At 33.4% G+C, this 24,005-nt stretch overlaps 4 protein-coding genes across 4 annotated transcripts; all 4 read left to right on the top strand.

Moving 5' to 3' along the window:
* The first annotated feature begins 372 nt into the window (after positions 1–372).
* LOC146956058 (uncharacterized) lies at positions 373–1,907 on the top strand. Its single transcript, XM_085716922.1, has 2 exons — positions 373–1,031; positions 1,175–1,907. The coding sequence occupies exons 1-2, from the start codon at positions 582–584 to the stop codon at positions 1,241–1,243; spliced, it is 519 nt and encodes a 172-aa protein (XP_085573048.1). The 5' UTR covers positions 373–581; the 3' UTR covers positions 1,244–1,907.
* LOC146956057 (uncharacterized) lies at positions 1,307–1,921 on the top strand. The gene is made up of 2 exons (XM_085749007.1): positions 1,307–1,363; positions 1,475–1,921. Exons 1-2 carry the CDS (start codon positions 1,307–1,309, stop codon positions 1,919–1,921), a joined length of 504 nt encoding a protein of 167 aa, XP_085605133.1.
* Positions 1,922–16,897: 14,976 nt separating this feature from the next.
* LOC146956056 (uncharacterized) lies at positions 16,898–17,928 on the top strand. The gene is made up of 2 exons (XM_085716860.1): positions 16,898–17,697; positions 17,782–17,928. The coding sequence occupies exons 1-2, from the start codon at positions 16,898–16,900 to the stop codon at positions 17,888–17,890; spliced, it is 909 nt and encodes a 302-aa protein (XP_085572986.1). The 3' UTR covers positions 17,891–17,928.
* A 100-nt stretch (positions 17,929–18,028) lies between these two features.
* Positions 18,029–22,334, top strand: LOC146956055 (uncharacterized). The gene is made up of 4 exons (XM_085749006.1): positions 18,029–18,205; positions 20,343–21,421; positions 21,809–21,913; positions 22,016–22,334. The coding sequence occupies exons 1-4, from the start codon at positions 18,029–18,031 to the stop codon at positions 22,332–22,334; spliced, it is 1,680 nt and encodes a 559-aa protein (XP_085605132.1).
* The last annotated feature ends 1,671 nt before the right edge of the window (positions 22,335–24,005 follow it).

Genomic DNA, 24,005 nt, shown 5'->3' with positions numbered 1-24,005 from the left:
ATATGATGATATATTGCTAAGATGAAATGATGATGTCTATGTATTTGATTATAATTGTTAAATTATAAGATGTTTATATTGTTAAATGTAATTTATGATTTATGAGCTTGATATTATTGTTTGAGAAATCTCACCCCTTCTGCTTGAAAATGTTGCTCTTCGTATGGGTAACTTGCAGGTAACCAAGATTAGTTGCGGTCGTGAGTGGACTCCTCACAAGTGTGTCTTAGGTGCTCTGATACGTAACGTGATGGGAATTTATTATTGCTTTCTGTTCCTTACATATTATTTAAGAAGTTTTCATGAATTATTATCGAACTAAGTTTCTTTGAGAGTTCTTTGAGATTTTATGTTGAGGCCTTCGTGCCAAAGATTATTTAAGATGTTGAAATAATTTCCGCTGCGAAGTTTTAGATATTACATTGTTGGATTTTGAAGGATAAATTATTATTTATTCCATTTACGATTTTAAGAAAAGAAATGTAACATTCCGTTTACGTTGAGAAACTCTGATTTATTTTTGAAATTTTTATGTTGGGAAAACGGGGTGTTACATCCTGCACATTCCTATTCATGGCCGCATGCTGGACCACGACGAGTCGATGGATCGGGACCGATCGATTGATTTTATGACCAGGTTGTTGGGCATGTCAAATGTTGATGCCAGGGCTGAGGTTAAGAATGAGTCTGCTGGTCATATCAGTTATCCCGCACTGAAGCGGGTTTATGAGGGGCACCTGACAGAGGCTAGACGGCTTGAGCATCCACAGACGAGGGAGGAGATGCAAGAGAGAGCCATGAGGAGGGCGTGGTGTGTGAGGAGTTTCCTTCTATATTTCGTCGGTTGTGCGCTGTTCACTAACAAAACGAACAGACACATCGACTTGATATATCTTGATTGCATGGCGGACTTGGGGGCGATTGGGAAGTGGTCATGGGGAGGGATGACCTTAGCCTACCTCTACGATTATCTGGATGATTCTGTTATCTTGAATAACAGAACGATGGCTGGCTCTACGACTCTTTTTATGGTAATAATTTAATATTTATCTTAATTTCTTTATGAATTTATTTTATAAATTTTATTATCATGTTAGATTATTTTATAATGTTTTAGATTTATTGAATATTTAACTCGAATAATTATTTTTGTGTATTTATTATTTTGTTGCAGGGATGGATTTTGGAGCATTTGCCAGGTCCTTACCCAAGGAAGCGTAACCCGGAGTGGGAGCCGCGATGACCATGTGCTGGGAGATGGCTTACTAGCAGAGGGCATAAAAGTGTGCACCATTACCGCTCACGCATGGATCGCATGGAGGTGGATGACGTCAGGTTTTCTACTTATGGTGATCACAGAGACGTGCACCCATTTCAGATGTTGTGCACTTACTCGAGATGACTCATGTGCGGGAAGGAGAGGGTGTACCGTCATTTACCTGAGCGGGTGAAGAGGTAGTTCTCCTTTGTCCAGGACATTCCCAGACATCCTTCAGCTGTCCCTCCGGTGCCTACTACGCAGTTCCTAACCACTGTGTTTATGGACGCAGTTGCTTGGTTAGTCACTGATTGGGGAGATGGGTGTGAGAGACCATGGCAGCATGCTCCTGGCTACATGGCTTGGTATGCCAAAGTCTCTCACCCTCGCATTCTCCCACCTGATGAAGGATCTCCTCCCAGGCCGGCGAACGTGGAGCAGATCATAGAGGATGAGCATGCCAGGGAGATGCCTGACACACTGACGATCGTCCGGGATGTGGCGCACATAGCTCGTGATATTGTGGTCAGGCAAGCCGAGATGACCAAAGAGGAGATTGTCCAGGAGGTCATGCAGATAGCTAGTGCTACTGACCCTGCCCTTACTTATCAGATTTCCAGGCGGCGCAGGGGGCAGCAGAGGCAGGGTAGGCAGCAAGGCTGATTATTACTAGGATTTTTTTATGTATTTTTTGAGTATGATGTTGATGATGTACTATTATGACATGTTCCGTACATTTTCCTATTTCTATGACATATACGTACGTACGTTATATATTACCTTCTTGCGTTTTAATTTTACCATGTTCCTGTTAAATATTGGATGAATATGTTTAGGTATCAATTGGTTATTAGATAAAAATAAGAATTTCCAATTGGTTATTTGATGAAAATATTAGATGAAAATGAAAATGAAAGTTAAAATTGGTTAGGAAAGACACTGGAAAATGAAAATGAGGTCCTGGAAACTGATCAAGCACGTAGCGGCAGTTAACAACCGCTGGCCTCAGCTTCATCGGTTGTTAACAACCGCTGAGTCCCAACGTCTGTTAACGGCCGGCGTGTCATTGAGCTGTTGTTAACTGCCGCTGGGGGTAAAATCGTCATTTACTTGTGTCAATAGGAAGTATTCTATGTCAGAAAAGCAATTTTCAAAGTAATATCTTTTGGTAAATTGTTCATGTGCAGCCAATAAAAGACTAATTCATATTCTTTCAGACACTCAATAAACCTTCTGAAATTCTCTGGAGGTGCACCTCCTTTTGCCTTGTTCCTTTTTACCTTGCCCTTTGGCTACAAACACCTTAGCCTTGTGTTCTCACCACTAAGCAGTTAATCATCCTTATTTTTTTAACTCCTCACTTAACACTAATCCATTTTCACCTTTGTCAAATCCCAACCCAACTTTCAATTCACTGCAAGTACATGCCGTGTCATAAAGTTTGCCAGCAAAATATAGCCAACACAAAAGGGTACCCCATTGCACAAACCTTTCAAAGTTAAAAATTGGAATAGGGCGAATCAAAACCAGCGTGAGTTAACTCAAACTGGGTTTTAGTGTGTGTTTTTTGCGTGACTTAAGTCACGCAGCGTGAGTTAACTCAGACAAATTTAACACTAGCGTGAGTTAACATGCGTAGGGATATTTTGGTCATTTCACTTGGGAATGAGCAAAAACTTTTAGGTAAAGAGCAGAATTCTAATAGTTATAGTTATAAAATTGATTTGTATACCCTATAATTGGCGGTCTACCCCCTAAACATTTACATTTTGGACAAAACTATACCTATCCTTTCTACAATGAGCGACCCTTTTGATGATTTCACCTAAATTAAAAATATACATGAATGGAAGAGAGTGGCCTTTTTACTAAATTATCATTTATAGTATCATGTATTGTTTTTCTTTAAGATAATCATCATTATCATAAATGCATAGTGGAATATATAGACCTTGAAGTATTTTAAAAAAAGGCTCTTTATTGACATCCTAAATCGGGGTCCACTAAATCGTTTTTTAGTGATCCCTTAAGACTTTTTAGTGTATGTTTGATTTTACGGTGAGAAATATTGAATTTGAGTGAATTGATTCTCTAAATTTGATTTTAGCTAAAATTGTCTCGAATATAAAGTTATTTATGTTTGCATACATTCATGTCAAAGCGAGTTGAATAATATACCTGAGTGTAAAATTTAATTATGGAATTAGAAGCTACAATATCTAGCTTAAAGTAGAATCATTTCTGTTCCCGTGAGCATAGCTCAGTTGGCAGGGACATGCATTGTTATATGCAGGGGCCGGGGTTCGAACACACCTATCAATTTTGCCTCTTCAAAAAATGGAACCAACCATACACTTATTTGTTTTTCGGTTCAATTTTCTTTAACTTTGTTTGTTTTTGTGCTAGCGGCTATGAAGGGCAAATCATAGGATGAAAGGGTCTATGTATTCATAATCCAATGAAAAGAAACTACCAACAAAGTAAAATCAGTTTCAGGCATTCCTTCATTGCAGTCTCAAGTCACGGCTTTGGCATTAGAAATTGATCTTTTGTGCAAAAAAATTGTTGGTTTTTTGCAACCTTTTTCACTCCGTGTGAATGAGTTGTTTGGTTAGCCTTGCTCGTTTTCAAAATATTTTAACAATGAACAATGCTATATGACACATACGCAACTGATTTTACTTTGTTGATAATTTTTTCTTCCTTGACTATGAATTGGAAAATGATGCATTCAACAAAGAAAGTTAGAAACCTTTGTTGATAATTTTTTTCCTTGACTATGAATTGGAAAATGATACATTCAACAAAAAAAGTTAGAAACCAATCATGAAGCAATAGTGAATAAATGTGATTGATTACCAATCACCACAACTGCGTGATTTCCATAACTTTCGGAATTTAAGTCATACAATCCGTTTTGTAGTTTTTCTTTTTGTGGTGTTTAGGGTTTGATTGTCCTTACCAACTGAGTTAAGATTACGGAGACTTCGTTTTGTAGTTTTTCTTCAAACATACGCTCGCGAGATTTTACGAAAACAAATTCGCTGAATATAGCAATGCAACATTATTGTGTATCACCCAACGACGGATCCATAAATTTTTAGTATTGTGGGCAACACATAATTTTCCTTTTTTTTTTTTGAAGGACCCTAACAATTTGTTAATTTGGTAGAAGTAAAGTATTATCAATTTTGATTTTTTTTTATTGTAGAAGAAAAGCAGAGTAAAAATATTCACTTAAAAACTCACACACATAAGCGAGAATCCCGGATTGAAACTCGGATCAGGACATCTAATCTAACAATAATTAATTGAATAAATTTCTCTTATAATTTATATAATGTAGGCCTTAATAACTTAATTAAACTTCACTATCATTTCTTCTTTTTGTTCCATAATAATATATACATAGCTTTCTTTAGTTTTTTTTTCCTAATGTTGTGGGGACCAAGGCCCACATACCCTTGTATGTGGGGCCGTCCCTGGTATCACCTTTCATAACCGCTAGCAGATGGGATGGGAATAGGTTAGGCCGGCCTACAAGGGCCTATGGCCTAGCCTATGACAAGCCAGGCTAGGCCATGCTTTTTTCTTAAATAGAGAAGGCTTAGGCTTTTTTTTAAGCCTATTTAACTTAAAAGGCCAAACCACATGCCTCTCAAAAAGCCTCTTAACCCTATTAGACCGGCCTATTTAAGTAATATGAATAATATTATTTATTATTATATTATATTTTGTACTTTGAATTAAAATATAAATTTGTAAACCTTTTCAATAATCTAAGCTTTATTAGTATACATTAATTTTTTGCATACATAAATGTATTATTATAAACTAGAATATAAATATGATACAATATATAGTCGAATTCCCTAAAACCTCGTGTTGATTATCAAAAGAGAGTTTAATATAATTGAACTATTAGTTCGCTAGTCCATTTAAACTTAGACCACATTGCTCATTTAAAGAAGTTCATAAGATATAGGCTTTTAAACAGGCTAGTAGGTCGTATCAGGCATTCAGAAGGCCAAGCTCAGGCCTAAAAAATAGGCCTATGACAGGCCGCATGCCAGGCTTAGGCTTTAAAAAAACATGGCAGGCCAGGCTTAGGCCTTGCAAAGCCTAGCTTGACCTAGCCTATTCCCATCCCTATAGCAGAATAACAAATAAATTAAAGAATAATTGAACAGGAAAAAAAATCAGAAGGATCATTTTAAAAAAAAGTCAGAAGGATCATTAAAAAATTATTTAGGGACCACCTATTAATTATATTAGGAAGTTTAGTTAACATACTTTTAGGAGGAGGCATGACAACAAAACTCATACCTGCGGGTACCAGCTCGAACTAAATTCAATTTGACGGATTTTCCCCGTTTTGACTGGGTTTGAGTTTCCCCGATTTTAAAACACGGGTACGAGACGGGTAATAGAGTATAGGTACCACCCTGAACCCTACCCAAACCCATCCCGAATGTAGAAAATCAATTTACTACCCCTTTTATATAAATAGAAACCTAAACCTTAAATCATTTCACTCACACAGTCAGAGTCTCAGTCTTTCAAATGAAACTCACTTATCATAGTTCTCTCTTTTATCCTTCAATATCTCACACTCTCGACCTGTCTCTTCTAAATCACCATAGTCATCGATCGTTAGCATCTCTTTGTTGGATAATCACCATACTTTTATTTTTATTAAAAAAAATTCATTGCGGAGATGAGGATATGGATGGATCGGGGATACCCAAATCTGTAGGGGACGGGGATGAGATTCGATTTCTCATCCCCGTTGGGTATGGGTAGGGTAACAGGTAAGTGTATGAGAGTAGGGTATGGAGACGAGGAAGGTAAAACTCGTTCCCACCCCGCCCGATTGCCAAGTCTATTTAGGAGTTAAGGAGTTCACTTGCTGAACAAGTAAACTCGGTTAGATACAAACTTTTGTTGAAGTTTATTAAGCTTTTGTAGTATAAAAATAAATTATGTGTTAGTTACTTTGAAATGCAATTCATTCAATGAAATTCACTTTGATTCTCTTCAATCTCTCTCAATTCTCTCAAACTTTTTCCATCTTAAACTTTACCAAGTTCACTTTGTTCTATCATATTGGCATCTCACCATTTTGGAGAATATGTGAAATATGGCAACTAACAACAATGGAAGCTTCACCACACATGTACCATTTTTTGATGGCAAGATTTATGATCAATGGATCGTGAAGATGAAGGTAATATTCAGGCATCAAGATGTTCTTGATGTTGCGAAGGATGGTGTACCAGTGCTTGCAAGAAACGCAACAGAGGTTCAACAAATTGGGCATAAAGATGCGCAGAAAAAAGATGGAAAATCAATGTTTCTCATTCATTAGTGTGTTAATGATGAGATTTTTGAGAAGATCATGCACTGTGAAAATGCGAAGGAAACTTGGGATACTATTAAGAGGTTGTATTCTGGAGATGGAAAGTTGAAGAAGGTGGGGCTTCAAGCATTAAGGAGACAATAAAAATTAATGTCTATGGTAGAAGGTGAATCAGTGAGTCAGTATTTTAATAATCTAATAAATCTGACAAATCAAATAAAAAGGAACTGAGACACCATCACTAATTTGATGAAGACATATAGAGAAGGTACTCAGAACCTTGACACCAAGGTTTGATCATATTGTTGTAGCCTTAGAAGAATCCAAAGATTTGGATGTGATGAAAATTGAAGAATTGCATGCAAGTCTTGAAGCTCATGAATTGAGGTTAACTGATAGAAATAAGGAAAAGTTCAAAGATTCTACTCCCTCCGGTCCTATTTATAAGAAACAATTTACTTTTTAGATACATTAAATAATTTATGTATTTGGTTTAGGTTCTTGACTAGATACATACATTACTCAATGTATCTAAAAAGTCAATTTTCTCTTGTAAATAGGACCGGAGGGAGTACATCATATCAAGCTTTGCAAGCTCAGTATGCTAAGAAAGGAAAAAATAATTGGGAGGATCAAGCTTCCAAGATAGATGAAGGACGTTCCAATAAGAATAATTTTTTTTCCTCAAGAAATATGGATAGTAAATAGTCAATTACCCCCATGAAATTGTAGCTTTCGTCAAAAAACCCCCCTGAATTTTGCAAAACTTCAAAACCCCCTCTGAAATTGTCGAACGTCAGTCAAATAGCCCCCTCCGTTAATTTGCTTCATCATGCTGACATGGCTGTTAAGTGCCACGTGGCACTGCCACATGATCAAAAAAGTCATGTCACATCACAGGGGGTAATTGACTATACTTTTTTATAACTGTAAAAAAAATGGGGCATTATGCATTTGAATGCAAGTATAAGACTAAGTGTAAAGAAGGAGTTTCCTTGCTGAACAAGTAAACTCAGTTAGTTACAAAATTTTGTTGAAGTTTGTTAAGCTTTTGTAGTATATAAATATAGACTAAGTGTTGATTATTTTATAATGCAATCAATAAAATTCACTTTGATTCTCTTTAATATCTCTCAATTCTCTCAAATCTTTTCTTCTTAAACTTTCCCAATGTTCACTCTGATCTATCAAATTATATAGGATGCCTTTAGAAACTTTTCTCTCTCTCCAAAATATGATTGCTAAAGTAGTGATCTATGAATGGTTGAAGAACATATTGTAGATCTGTGTCTCTAAAGACCAACATCTTTGAATAGTTGAGGAGCAATCTATGAATGGTTGAAGTCGCTAACTAATGAATTATGGAGGTGTATTAGGAAGTTAATTCAATTAATTAGTTAGCATGATTTTATGAGTTAAGGAGTTTACTTGTTGAGCAAGTAAACTCAGTTAGTTACAAAATTTTGTTGAAGTTTGTTAAGCTTTTGCAGCATATAAATATAGACTAAGTGTTAATTATTTTATAATGCAATTCATTCAATAAAATTCACTTTGATTCTCTTTAATATCTCTCAATTCTCTCAAATCTTTTCTTCTTGAACTATATGATTGCTAAAGTAGTGATCGGGAAACTTCAAAAACATGGGATCACATGGAAAGTGGTTAGAGTAGGGGCTATATTGATGAATTTGGGTCACATGGAAATTAAAAAAAGACAAATTGGATCATGATAATATATATTTTCAGGTATCGTCAAAAAAGGGAACACACCATGCTAGGCTACTCAGTCAATTAAATTTGGATCAATTGCTTGTTCAAATTATTATGCATACATTCTCTACGTGGAAAACGACTTGACTTTTTAATCCTAGAATTCTTACCTCTTAAAAATATATTTTTTCAGTCAATTAAGGTGCAATGTAATGGCTAACTGTGTATTCATAATTTGCACATGTTGATTCTATTAATAAAAAAAACGATCGTGCATGCATGAACAAAATTAGCGCATTAGGACCACACGTGGTTTTTAATTTGTTTTTCTAATCTGGTAGGTAGATCCATGGTAGGTAAATTCATCGTTAGAGAGAGTCTTAAAATTTTAGTCTAAAAACAAACACTAAACTTCAACTAATTCCAGTAGAGTTAATTAGGGTCTCTTTTATTTAGTCACAACAATCAATTAAATTTTTTATCAATAGATCTCAAACTAAAGCGGGAAATAAGTCGAACTTGATTTAGTTTGGTTTGATAATAATTCAGTTCGTAATTCGACTCAAGTTTGTTAAGGTTTTTTTCTAACTCGAACTCAACTCAATTATAGTCCGTGGACAACTCGATTTAATTTGATAGCTTGAATCAAATGAAGAAAAATAAAAAGGGAAAGAAAACTATAAAGACCACATGTATTTCTTCAACTTTAAATTCAAAAATCCATAAAAAAAAAAATAATAACCAGCCACCTAATTGAAAACACGTTCAATGATCAACTCTATTACATCACTTAATTTCCTGGAATCAGCTATTTCTATGAATTAATCAATAGCACTGTAACTTGATTTCAATTTCCAAGTAAGTATAATTGAACGATTCACGCTAGTCATTAATTAATTATAGTAGGTAACTTGCTTCCCATCCTTCACAATACTTCTGGACGTGGGACTCATGAAATTGCTGGTTTGCACGTCTAAAACTTATGTCTAACATTTTCAATATTAAAACTCATGGAATTGCTCTTTTTATATTACCTTTTTTTCCCACTCAATGGACATTGCATTCCCGCTGGCTATTAGATTTTATATTTTATCATATAACTGTTAATAAAGTAGAAATAAAAAACTTCCAAATAAATAAATAGTAGTAACTATTTCTTTAAAATTAGTGTAATTGATTTAGCAATGGATAACAAAATTTAAATTTTGTTTTTGACATTTCTTATAGTGAATTTTGGTCTTTTTAACAAGTTAAAATGAAATATATTAACAATAATAAGTATTCTTCATAGCACAAGATGCACCGAAAAGGAAAATGAGATCACTCATACGGGCTAAAATAAAATTAAAAAAAGCATAAAGATGGTTATTAACCAATGTCCGAACAAGAGAACGGGGCTAAGTCACCAATCGTGATAACCAAAAACTAAATTAATGTATTTTGCTCTCAGCCGCCAGTAGGATAGTAGCTTGACTCTATCCACAAGATTATGAATAGAATCCTTCTTTTGGCTAAAAGTCTTATCATTACACTCTTTCCAAATTATGCAGACACAATTTTTAATCGCCTCATGCAAAACCAAACTGCATAAAATGGTCAAAAATAATTGAATGATAAACCAAAGAGAAATCAATCCAATGTCGAACATGTAGTCAAACGTTGTCGAATAATTTACAATCAAAGAACAAGTGATTAGCTGATTCTTTAACAATACACCAACTCACACAATGCTGAGAGTATTGATTAAGGATGGCTTGGGGAATGTCCTTATGCCATAATAGCCAACAACAGAATGTAGATTCCATTGCCAATAATCACAACTCTTAACCTGAAAAGTAACACTCTGAAATAAAGTCATACACTCCCCTACGAACTACTCCTTTCACACAAACAATTTGCGCCTCTAACTCCAAGCCTCTCCTTCCTCTTCCCAACATAAAGAAAACATATTCAGCCACCGGCACCCACTTATTCACAAACAATTCAAACAACCTCATAAACCGATCTTTAAAAGGAACACACCTTAATCAAGGATCGGACCAAAATAAGTGATATGTACACATACAATCCACTTAAAAACTCATTTTAAAAGTTCTCTATTATAGATGCTTTTAAAAATAGAATTTGATGTCACTTTATTTTTATCAGTTTGATCAACAGTTAATTTTATCGAATAATTTAAATTCAATATTCGATATGTTTACTTGTTAAAAAATGTTTACTTATTCGCTATACACCATTAATTAAACCATTATCAATAAACTTATCCAATTTATCTTCAAAAAGTAAACTTATCCGATTTTATTACTTTGTGCCAAATATTACTTGGCGAGAATACAAGAATACAAGATTGATCCTGTCCAAAAAAGGAAGAGACAAGATTAATTTGTCTTGCAGGAAGATGCAAATGGATAGATATATGATCAGAAACAGCAATCAGATATTAACTATGGCTGTCTCGTCATCATCATACAATAAAACGTCAGCCTTAATGTCCTGTGCCGCAAAAGAAAAAATTGGGATAAGCAAGCCACACATCCTAGTCAACAACTTTAGCCTCGTACAAAAATTCATTTAAAATAAAATTTGGTGAATTCTACGGTACAGTCACCCAAATGACTTTTCCAATAAAGTCAAACATTTTAAATCAGTTTGTGGAAAACCGGCTTTAAAAGTCTAAATAAAAATGGAATTTATTAAAGGACCAACAGGGAAATGTATTTTACAACCCTTTATATTATGTCCAAATTATCAAGATATTACACTAGTTAAAGCACAAATTAGATGGTGTGATACAACGGCTGAATATTTTTTTAGACAAATATTTATATGAAAGCCATGAAAATATAGATCATTTTTTATATAATGAATATAAAGGATTAGCTCAAGATTTAAGAAATAAACTTAAAGAAATAGCTAGATGAGTGAAGAAAATAATACACTCACAACCAGAGTCAAAGCTTTGCTTGACGAAACCAAGAAATTAAATGAGAGATTTGAAAGACAAATTTCTTTTCTTGAAACCTTACCTCAAATCTATAAACAAAATAATTTGTTTACAAAAGATTATGAGCAAGGATTAGAAAGACCCCATGAAACTTGGGAAAATATGGAAAAAGATTTTCCGTGTTACAATAAAAATGAGAATAATAAATATCCTCATATATATCATTCTTTTAACCCTCAGTTAAACAATATCACTGATATGATTAATTATCTGATAAAAAACTGTTGTAAACAACATCTTTCTCTTCAAGAAGGGGGGAAGAATAAGGAAAAGATTGAAGAAATTGAAAAAACTCTATTTTCTAACTATAAGAAATGAGTATAGAAGAAAATATAGAATATCAACTCGAAAAATTAGATCAACTTATGGCTACTTTAGACATAAGTGAAAAAGATTCCATTAAGGAAGAACCTGAACCTAAAGATCTAGAAGATTTTGTCTACGACTTTAGTTCTGATGATGATTCAAAAGACGATGGAAATTTCGTTAAAATAGAACAATTAGAAATGGGCGAAAGCTCAGGAACAAAAAGAGGACCCTCTTATAATTGGAATGCAGAATTCCATAGGGAATTTTCCCAAGCTAAATACCAAAAAATTCCTATGAGTTATATTCCCAAACATAGTGTAAACGATGGAAGTGGAATTTTAAATATTGATTGTGTTGACAATCTTGTCCAAGCCATAAGAAGTTGGTATAATAAAAATACTATCCAGATACAGTTAGATAGTGACTTAAAAGGTCTAAGCCCAAAACAAATTTTTAATTATCTTTTGTGTAGAACAGAAGGTAATGCATATAAATTTCTGGCCGAAAAATCTGAAGTAGAACAAACTGCAGAAAACAGTATGGGAATGATTAATAAAATCTTTGAATGGCTTTTAAATGAATTCAAAGGATGGCAAGATACGGTAGATTCAAATACCGCCTTTAACACTGAAAAATTATGGAGAATAATGAATTTATCCATATGTAATCCTTGTTACATAGAAAATTATATTTGTGAATTTTCACAATTATATTATGATTTAAATAAAGACACTAGAGAAAACCAAAAGGTTGTCGAATTATTTTACCAAAAATTACCTATGTCTATGTCCCAAATAATTCAAAACGAATTTAACAGTGCAGTATCCTCAGGAACGGTTAAAGATACTTTAGGAGCTAGAATTTCTATCCTTAGAAATTGGATGCAAGAACAATGCCTAAAGAAACAATCAAAACGAGATGCACGAATAGGTTTGTGCTGCGATAGAATCCAAGGAAAAATTGGAGCATATGGTTGTGAAAAAACTAGGAAAAGAAGAAAATATCCTAGAAGAAAGAAATTTAAAAGATTTTCCTATGATAAAAAGAAACATAGGAAGAAAAGATTCTATAGAAGAAAAAGGGAGTACCCTAGAAAAAATAAAACCTGTCCTAAAGGTAAAAAAGCATGCACATGTTGGCTATGCCATGAAACAGGACATTATGCTAATGAATGTCCAAAGAAAGTTTCTAAAGAAAAGAAACAAGTTTTAAACATGATCTATAGAATAGGTTATGAACCAGTAGAATCAGACTCAGATTCTGATTGGGAGCAACAAAGTTTCTATGAACTTTGTACAGATTCCGAAGATGAGCAAAACCAAGATTTTGAGTAAAGGAAACCCTAGTGCTACCTTTATTAAAATAAAACTTCGTAAGAAGGAGATTTTAGCCTATTTAGATACAGGCGCAACATTATGTTTTGGAAAACGAAACATATCAAGAAATTGGGAAAGATTAGGAAAACCCAAAGAAATAATTGTTGCAGATAAGTCAAAACATCAAATATGGTTTGTTTTGAAAAATATCTCAATTACTATAGAAGGTCATGAATTCTTCATACCAACAATTTATCTCCATGATTCAGGATTAGATTTAATCATTGGAAATAACTTTTTAAAGTTATATGCACCATTTGTGCAAAATGTTAAAACTATTTCTTTACTTTGGAAAAATTTAGCAAACCCCAAAGAAAAGACAAAAGTTATAACAACAAAAATTATAACTAGAAATGAGATTATTCAATTAATTTCTGAAAATCTTATAAACCTAAAGAGTATTTGGGAAGAAGGAAAATTATTTTTAAATCTTGAAGAAATAGAACAAAAACTTGATGCTGTATGTTCAGAAGATCCTTTGGATAATCTGAAAAATACAAATCATGAACTTGTTACCATCAAATTGCGAGATCCTAATAAGGAGATTAATGTAAAGTATAAAATGCCTTATTCAGTACAAGATAAATTAGAATTTCAAAAGGATATAAAAGAACTTCAAGAAAAGAAGTTAATTACTCCATCTGCAAGTCCACATTCGGCACCCGCTTTTTATGTGACAAATCACAATGAAATAAAAAGAGGAAAAGCTAGAATGGTGATAAATTATAAGAAACTCAATGATGCTACAATCGGAGATTCTTATAAATTACCACGAAAGGATTATATTTTGCAAAAAATAAAAGGATGTGATTGGTTTTCATCTTTTGATGCAAAATCAGGATACTATCAAATCAGACTTTCAGAAGAAACTAAGCCTTTAACAGCTTTTTCATGTCCACAAGGTCATTACCAATGGAATGTCCTTCCGTTTGGACTAAAACAAGCACCATCTATATACCAAAGATTTATGGATAATGCTCTTAGAGGATTAGAACATATATGTTTGGCATATATTGATGATATTTTAGTTTTTACAAAAGGAACTAAAGAACAACATCTTAAAGATGTAGAAATTGTTTTAAATAGAATTTCAGAAAAGGGAATTGTTATTTCAAAAAAGAAATCACAATTAGCCAAAAAAGAAATTGAGTATTTGGGCCTTATTTTTAAAGAAAATGGCACCCTCGATTTATCTCCACATGTTCAGGAAAAGATTCAAGCTTTCCCTGATGAATTGAAAGATCGAAAACAAATTCAAAGATTTTTAGGATGTTTGAATTATATTGCCAATGAAGGATTTTTCAAAAATTTGGCAACTGAAAGAAAGATTTTACAGAAAAAGATATCTGAGAAAGTTCCATGGTCATGGACTGAACAAGATACTCTAACTGTAAAAACTATTAAAAGAAAAATTAAAGTTTTACCCAGCTTATACAATCCAACAGAAAACGATTTTTTAATTGTTGAGATTGATGCTGATAAAACAACCTGGGCAGGTTGTATGAGAGCTCTACCTAATGGTAAAGCGATACTGAATCTTGATGATTCGGGAAACTATGTTGGTGATGTAACCCATCAACAAGGAATGAAAGATACTGGAGCAACCCAGTACGCTAAGTCTAGTAGCTCGAAAGAGAAATTAGACAAACTCTCTGATTCATCAGAAAAATTAGTATCAAGAGATACTAAGATTGATTATTCTTATGAAAATATTAAAAATAAGATAAAAGATGAAGATCTTTTACTTTGTAAATATGTTTCAGGATCATTTACAGATACCGAAACAAGATATCCAATTCATGAATTAGAAACATTGAGTTGTGTTAAAGTTTTAACAAAATGGCAAATGGAATTAATTCCAACCAGATTTTTATTAAGAACAGATTCCAAATATGTAACTGGATTTTGGAAATATGACCTTCGTGTCAATTATAAATATGGAAGACTTGTAAGATGGCAGATGAAACTTCAACCGTTTCACCCATATATTGAATATATAAAATCTGAAAAGAATTGCTTTGCAGATGCACTGACAAGAGAATGGAAGCAGCTATAAAGACGCTACAGAATTCTCTCAGACAAAAACAGGAGCAAATTGCCTCTGCAAAAAATCGTCTAGAAACTCTTCTTTCTGAAGAGGGGGAGATGATATTAACAATTCAAAACCTTGAAAAACTTTGTAAAAAAGAAACATCAACAGTTTCAGAATCTAAAAATAGTGAAAACTGGGATCTGCTTGGTCAAGATTCTGGAAAGTTCAACTACTATGTAAAATACTCAGCTCCAAAAGAGTCAAACATCCCAATTGAGTCAATAGAACCAAAAGGATGGAAATCCCCAACAACTGTCCTTGCAGATTTACCAAAAACATCTTGGGCTGATAAAGTCGAAGAAGATGAAAGAAAAAATGGAAAAGAAAAAGAACCCATTGATCAACAAACAAGCCAAAAGATTGACAGTCAGCTTGGAGGCAAAAAGAAAGCTTATGTAATTTTTGATGGACCTATGAAAGGTATCTACCAAAACTGGGAAACCACAAAGTTACATACAAACGGCAAAAATGTCAGATACAAAGGGTATGAGACCCTTGAAGAAGCAAAAACAGCCTACAACGCTGTTTACAAGGAAGTTGCAACAGCAAACAATATAGTCCAGCCATCAAAAATGGAGACTAAGAAGAAAATATCTGTAGATAGAATTATCTATGGAGAAAGCAAATTTGTTAAAGAAGTCACCATTGGAGACTACTACAAAAACTGGAGATGGTTAACCAACTACTCAGAAGAGTTAAAAACAGAATGTTTTTATCCTAGCAACAACGGGATAGAAGTAAAAGCTGTAACAGTCCCAGGCATAGGAAAAGAATTAGTCAGATCATTCTATGATTGTGGAATGATTAAAACAATGTATCTTCAAGAAGATGCAGGAAGAAAAATTCATGAACTAGAACTTCTTCCAAAAGATATAGGCGAAATCGCTTATAAGTTCAACAATAGCTTCGCAAAAGATTGGCATTTCAAATCATTCATATCCAACAAATGATGGAAGAGATGTAGATCCAAGACCAGAATGTTTTCTGCATCAAATGGAAAAATTCTATGATACTCTCATCAGATTTGGAGTAAAATTACCAAACTTCAGGGTAATTACTGCAAAGGAAAGCTTTCTAGTCTATAGTGACTCAAGGAAGCAAGCAAGAGAAGAACACCTTCAGCAAATTCTAAAGTTCGAAGAAAACTTTAGCGGGCTTGAAGCAGACTTGGGCCGTCTACCCGACCCAATCCAACAGGAGTGCTGCCGACACTTTCAAAAATACAAAGGACACCAATGCAAGTGGTGCGCAAAGGACATGAAAAACGTGGCCGACAAAGAATCGTTGTATGACAGTGACATATCACCAAATAACGAAGAAAATGTAGAAAGTTAGTGGGCATGGGACCCATTTAGAGATAAGCCTTATCTCTAAGGCAATTATGTAACATATTTTTCTACGTTTTCTTTTTCTTTTTGTCTTGTCATTACTTTTATGTGCTGTAAAGGAAAGAGACGTTGTGCCAACTATGAAGGCCAACTTGTGAGTCTCTCATCCTATAAATAAGGGCCTCGAAGCTCATTTGTATTCACCATGTTTTGAAGCAATATAAGTTATATCGTTTGATATGAGCTTGCCTCTTAGTTTTTAGAACTAGTGGTCCTATAGTGGTAAAACACTATAGTTGAGAATTCTTGAGGTAATACTCTGGAGGAATTCGCCCTGAGTTGGGATAAACTCAACACAAGCAGAAAAAACTGCTGAAGAAGATCAGATTGCTGAAGCAAAACAACCCATATTTCTAAAGAAAAATCAGGTATGAATTTATCAAGAATTATTATAAAATATGTCTGAAGTTTCATATTTTGAAGGAACATCTAGTTATCATGCTGATAGCATAATAGATAATAAAATTGAAGAAGCAGATTTGTCTTTAACTGCTGAAGAAAATTTTAAAAGAAAGTTTAGTAAACTTAAGGAATTTCTGTCAAGAAAAAATATTCTAAAATTCGGAATAATGGTAGGAGAGGAAGCAATTCCAATTGAAACAACTAATGGAAAAATAGTTATATCAACTATAGATAAACAACAAATCGATAAAAGACTTGGAAAATTTTCTGAAAACGAGAGAAAAAAGATTGGTTATATTCATATATCAACCATTCAAATTCTAATCAAAAGTACCTTCATGAAAGGTATTGATTCACCTCTAGAAATAGCTCTAGAAGATTCTAGAATTAGAAATAAAAAACAAGCAGTAATTGCAAAAGGAAATTGTAATCTAAAATATGGAAAGATAAAATTTGATATAAATTTACAGATGGGATTATCCCTAAAAGATATAGATTTGAATAAATCTATAGTTTTTCATTATAAGCTAAAAGATTCAACATTTATGAAAGAAGGTAATCATCCTTTTACAATTTACTACAGAATTAATTATGCTTTGAGTAATTCACATCATAGCATAGAATTTATAGGAAAAGAGACAATTCATATTGATGAATTATTTACACCATTAATTACTTTGGAAACACCAATATTTAAAGATATCACGAGAAATAGTTTTTCTCTGATAGAAGCAGAAAAGAATATGTTTGAAGAAACAGAAAAACCGTTGTTTAGAAGCCAAAGTCTTCGAATAACATCACCGAACAAAGATCAAAAAGATTTTAGCAAATCATTAAGTTCTCAAACCATATTTGAAGATGATACTTCATCCTCATTCGAACCACCTAGAAAGGATTTCGAAATAAGCAGAGAAAAAGAGCTTAAGGATCTGCATGATTCTATAAAAACTCTATCGATACAGGTTAATAAGATTAATCAAAGACTATAAAAAGTCAAAATGCCTGGTCTAACTCTTAAATCAGAATTAATACTTTTTAAAACTAGGTTACAACATCTAGTAAGTGATATAGAATGGTATTATGATCTAATATCATACAAACAAATAATATATAAAGCTCAAACTTTAATGAGATCTCATATAGATTTAATTGAAGATCTGGTAGAAGAAATGCAAGAAAATCTCACAGAGATTCAAATGAAAAGAGCAAAAATTCTTTTAGAACCTTTTTGGGGCTTAGAAGGAATTGAACACCTTATAAACGAAGCTCGAGAAAAAGATAAAGCTCGAGAAAATTCCGCTCTGGTAATTCTGCTGGAGAATAAACAATTAAGATATGCCTGGACTAGATCTTATAACAGAATTAAGACTCTTCAAGAAAAGGCTAGAAGACATAGTCTTTGAAATAGAATTATATTATGAAAGAATTGTTTTTAAACAAACTCTTTACAATTCTAGAGAATTTGTTATATATCATATAGAATATATTGAAGATCTATTAAGAGATACAGAAGATTTAGAAAATCTTACTCAGATACAAAAACAAAGAGCTAAAACACTTTTAAAACCTTTTCAAGGATTAACTAAAATCGAACAAATGTTAAACGAAGTTCGAAAAAATTCCGCTGAAAACCCCACTCCAAACCTGGTATCAGAGCAGGAAACACAATCCTAAGGGATAAACATGAAAATAAAAATAAAAAAGAAATTAAAAAATATTTTTTATATAAAACAAAAGCTTTTTAAAATCGTTTTTCCGAATAACCGATTTAAAAAGACATCCACGTGGCACTCTCCTATTAAGCCACATAAGCGACTTTTCCAGAAAAGTCATAAAAACAACTGCACCATAGCAGTCCCCATAAAATTTACGTACAGGAAATAAATATGATTTCCTGATATTGAAACTTTTGGGTAATACGAACTTTGACCAATTATAGTATTAATGAAAAGAAAGACTTTGCGTCTATAACGCATCAAAACAAAGGTTCAGATTAAGATATGTTCATATAAAGACATGAATACAAGGGTTCAGGTTGAACATCAGAATAAAAGTTTAGATCAATTATCAAATGAATGGTTCATATCAATCATCAAAACAAGGTTCAAATCAGTCATCAAACAATGGAACAAATATCAAATACACTCTTACTTGTTCTACAAGACTCAAAAGTACAAACCAGATAAAGCAAGGACCAAATCTACACCATTCCTTTCTCCCCAAACTCTTTGAAGTTCAAATCAAACAAAGAAAATAAAAAAGAAAGGCAACAACTATATCATATCTTGCTCGCCAATATTCTGAAGTATTTATTCATATATTTATACAAATCATTTTAAATCTTTAACACTCAAATATAATTTATTTTCTCTAAAGTACATATTTGTTAAGAGTCCCACATTGAATAGGAGATGACATGACAATGTGTTTATAAGTTGGGGCAATCCTCACATCATAAACTGGTTTTTGGGGGTTGTGTTAGGCCCAACCACGATTTCTAAGACTATCACATCAAGATCTCTTACAAATAAATAAGAGTACACTTCAAACTCTTAAATATATCTATATCGTTAGATCTAATTCTCCAAAGTGTTATCTATATCGTTAGATATCTATCTTAAATATATCTATATCGTTAGATCTAATTCTCCAAAGTGTATTTAGAATACCTTCAAACTCTTGTACCAAAAAAAAAAAAAAAAAGAATACCTTCAAACTCAATAGAGTTAATCTAGAAATTGGGTGGAATCTATATGTAACGATCATGGGGAAAAATTTGATGATGAGGAAGACATTGCCATAGTTTTTAATAATTTCTTTCAAGATCTTTTCTCTACAAGTCACCCAGAAAGAATTATTGAAGATGTGCAAGTGGTCAAAGATAGATTGTCGGATGATATGCATAACATATTGGAAGCCGATTTCACAGAAAATGAGGTTTTCTTAGCTGCTAAAAATTTAAAGCCTCATGCAGCCCCGGGACCGGACGGAATGCCTGCTTTATTTTATCAATAATTTTGAAGTATAGTTGGCAAGGATGTGACTTCCTTTGCTTTGAAGATTCTCAATGGTGGTGGAAATCCGAGCAACATTAATTATACATATATTTGTCTCATTCCAAAAAAGAAGAAGCCGAAGGTGCCAGGTGATTTTTGACCTATTTCTCTTTGCAATGTCATTTTTAAAATAATTACAAAAACAATTGCAAATAGGTTGAAATTGATTCTTCCGAATATCATTGGAAAATTTCAAAGTGCTTTCGTGCCGGGACGTTTAATTACTGATAATGCCTTACTAGCTTTTGAATCTTTTCATTATATGAGGAAAAAAAGAAAAGGCAAGAAGGGGTGTGTGGCGTTGAAGCTAGATATGTCAAAAGCATATGATCGTATCGAGTGAAATTTTTTGATTGAGGTGATTCAGTCTATAAGTTTTTCTCAGAAATGGCAAAACTTGATTTTCAATTGTATTTCCACTGTTTCTTTCTCTGTTTTGTTGAATGGAAGTCCTTGTCAGAAGTTTTATCCTCAACGAGGCCTCCGTCAAGGGGATCCTTTATCTCCTTACTTATTTATCTTATGTGCTGAAGTTTTTTCTGGGCTTCTAAATAAGGCACAAGCAGAAAAGGGCCTTCATGGTATTCAAATTGCTAGAGGAGCGCCCAAAATTAATCATTTAATTTTTGCAGATGATAGCCTCATTTTCTGTAGGGATTCTTTTCAAGATTCCCAAACCATTCAGGAAATTCTTAATACTTACCAATCCGCTTCTGGTCAACTTATTAATTTGGACAAATCTGAAATCTCTTGTAGCCGAAATGTACTTGATGATCGTAAATTCTTGTTCCAAGGTTGGATGCAAATTAAGGTTGTTGAGTGTCATTCAAAGTATCTAGGGATGCCTGCTTTTGTAGGTAGATCTAAGAAACAAGTTTTCAATTTTGTCCAAGATAGGGTGTGGAAGAAGCTGAAAGGTTGGAAAGAAAAATTTCTATCAACTGCTGGGAGAGAAGTTTTGATCAAATCAGTAGTCCAAGCTATTCCTACGTATGTGATGAGTTGTTTTCTACTTCCGATGGGTTTATGTGAGCATATTGAAAGTATGATTAGTAAGTTCTGGTGGGGTAGCAAACAAGATGAGCGTAAAATTCATTGGATTAAATGGGATACATTATGTAAAGAAAAAAAGAAAGGTGGAATAGGCTTTCGAACATTTCATGAGTTTAACCTTGCAATGTTATCTAAACAAGGTTGGCGTATTATGCACAACGACGACTTATTGATCTCACAATGTTTGAAAGCAAGGTATTTCCCTAGAAGCAATTTCTTGAAAGCTTCAACTGGTTACTGCCCAAGTTATACATGGAGAAGTATTCTACAAGCACGGGTGGATGTTATTGAGAAAGCTGGTATTTGGAGAGTAGGAGACGGTCGTCTAATTAATGTATGGGAGGATAATTGGCTTCCTTATCAAAATGGGCACAAGATTTGGTCCTCTAAACCCCCTAATTGTGATATTATGTTTGTCTCAGATCTCATTCACCATGATATTCGATGTTGAAATGCTCCTTTAATTAATGAAATTTTTCTCCCTTTTGAGGCTCAACAAATTCTTCAATTGTCAATTTTTTTCTCTCAATTGCAAGATGAATTTGTGTGGGGTGCTTCACAGTCAGCTATTTTTTCTGTGAAGATTTCATACCATATCTTAAAGGCAAGACATGAAGCATATGGCTCACATAACTCAATGCATGACAATAATCACCAAGTGTGGAAAAAGTTATGGAAAATAAAAAATATTCCAAGACACATCCACTTTTCTTGGAGGATTCAACATGAAAAACTACCAGTAAAAAATGAACTTTTTAAAAAAGGAATAAGTAGTGATCCATTGTGTGCTCTTTGTAGGGAACATAATGAGACAATTTCACACCTCTTTATGGAATGTCATTGGTCAAAGCAGATATGGGTTGCTTCCTCTTTAGGTGTGGTATTTAATTCGCATGATGCCAGGTACGTTCCTTTTCACAAGTGGTTGGAGGAAAATATTATTAATGTCGATGAGGATATTATAGTCCATGTTTTGGCCTTGTGTTATGAGATGTGGTGTGCTAGAAATAAGAAATGTTTTGAGGGGACTGATGTTGATGTGGCTGCAACTGTTCAAAAGGCACAAAGATCTATTGGGAATTTTAAGAGTGCTAGTACGGTGTTGGTGGGGACACTAAGTGGGGGTCCGCTTTTGCCAATATCTGATGTTCATTGGACACCTCCTTATAGTGGTTTCTATAAGCTTAATGTTGATGCAGTAGGTCCGATAGAGGGTGGAAAATGGGGTATTGGTGTTGTGGTGAGAGATAATGAAGGTGTTGTCGTTGGTGCTAGTTCATGGCAAGTCTTTTCATTACCAGATTCAGAGGTTGCAGAAGCTTAGGCTATGCGGAAGGGATTAGAATTTGCAAAATACATGTCTTTTCTGAATCTTATAGCAGAATCAGATGCTTCTAATGTGATTTCAGCGTTGAATGCTCACCAACAATCTCCCAACTATGTTGGCTCTATTATTCGAGATTGTATTAGTTTTAAGGGTAGTTTTCGTAGTATAAATTTTTTGTATGTTAGGCGTGAAGCCAACCAAACTGCTCATTATTTAGCTAAATATGCTCTTAGGAATTTAGATTCCATATGGATCGAAGAAACTCCGCCTTGTATTTCTGCAGTCTTAGCATTTGATTTATTGTCAGACTTTCATTAATAAAATTGTTTTTAACGTCAAAAAAAATATTCAAATCACTTCTTATCGTACTATTGCAAACACCTTTAATCTATATTTAAAATACCTTCAAACTCAATGGAGTTAAATCATATTCAAATCATTTCTTATCGTACTATTGCAAACACCTTTAATCTTCTTAAAGTCGTAAATAGAGATTAAGTGAATGTATATGATATAAGTTTAGAGGCGCAGAGAAAAACTCGTGTAAGCCTGTTGAGGCGTTGAGATCACACACACACACACCGTGTGTGTGTAAAGGTCATAATGGCTTGAAGTTAAAGGTACAAAAAGTTGGGAACATTCTCCATCATCATCTTAAAAAATCTCATGTGAAGACTAGGCAAACCCATATTAAACCTCGATAAATTTTGTATCAAATTCTTTATCCATACTCTTTAATTTTATGTGAAAATATTGAATTTAAATCACGCACATAGTCATCTCATTCAAATATCATAACATGTTTTGACTAACACTAGAGATAATTCTAATCATAATTGGTTATATGTTTTCCAAGTTTATCTTTAGATCAATTTAAATTGAATACAAATAAAATTTAAAAAGGATTACAATTCAAACTCTCATTTCTTGTGACATATCTAAATTTAAAGATATCTTATTTCTACTTCAAAGATATCTCAATTCCATGCCACATATCCCACATATCATCATTAGGAGCATGACATTGCCTAATATTTATTTCATATCCTTTGATCCAACGTTCTTGAGGAGTCTCTTTAAAAGCCCCCGCATGTAACAATAGATGATTAGGCTTGAAGGCTCCATCACAACTGAGCTTGACCCAAATTACTTGAGCATGTTCTCAATGAATATGAATAATCTCTAACTGAATGTGAAGGCTATTTTTTTCAAACAATTGTAGTCTACAATTTATTTAGCCAACCTAAAGATTATGCAAGTAGGGTTGCCAGGACGTTGAAAATCTTCTTCAAAAATAGAAATGTTCGCCACTTCCATAGGTACCAACAAGATATCATAAAGAGTGAGCGTCATTGAACATCGTGATGATAAATCATGTTGCCTCAGAGGTTATTAAAAATGCAATCCCTGCAAAAAATAAGAACAAAAACGAGTCATACTATTAGAAAGATCAAATCTAATTTATACCTAAGTAGATAACAAGATCAAGATTCTGAACGACAAGTTCCTACGTTTAACGTAAATCCTTTAAATCTAAAGGTAAAAGGGTATACTGGTAACCAAAGTTCAACCATTAGGTAAATAAAGTCTGATCAATAATTGTTTTATCCAAGAAACAAATTTATATTCTTCTAAATAATTCGTCATTGATAGAATATGAACGTATGA

Source organism: Medicago sativa, chromosome 1 (genome assembly GCF_051527215.1).
Source record: "Medicago sativa cultivar Bolivia chromosome 1, Bolivia_mono, whole genome shotgun sequence".
Classification (NCBI taxonomy): domain Eukaryota; kingdom Viridiplantae; phylum Streptophyta; class Magnoliopsida; order Fabales; family Fabaceae; genus Medicago; species Medicago sativa.
This window is presented reverse-complemented; position numbering and strand designations above follow the sequence as displayed.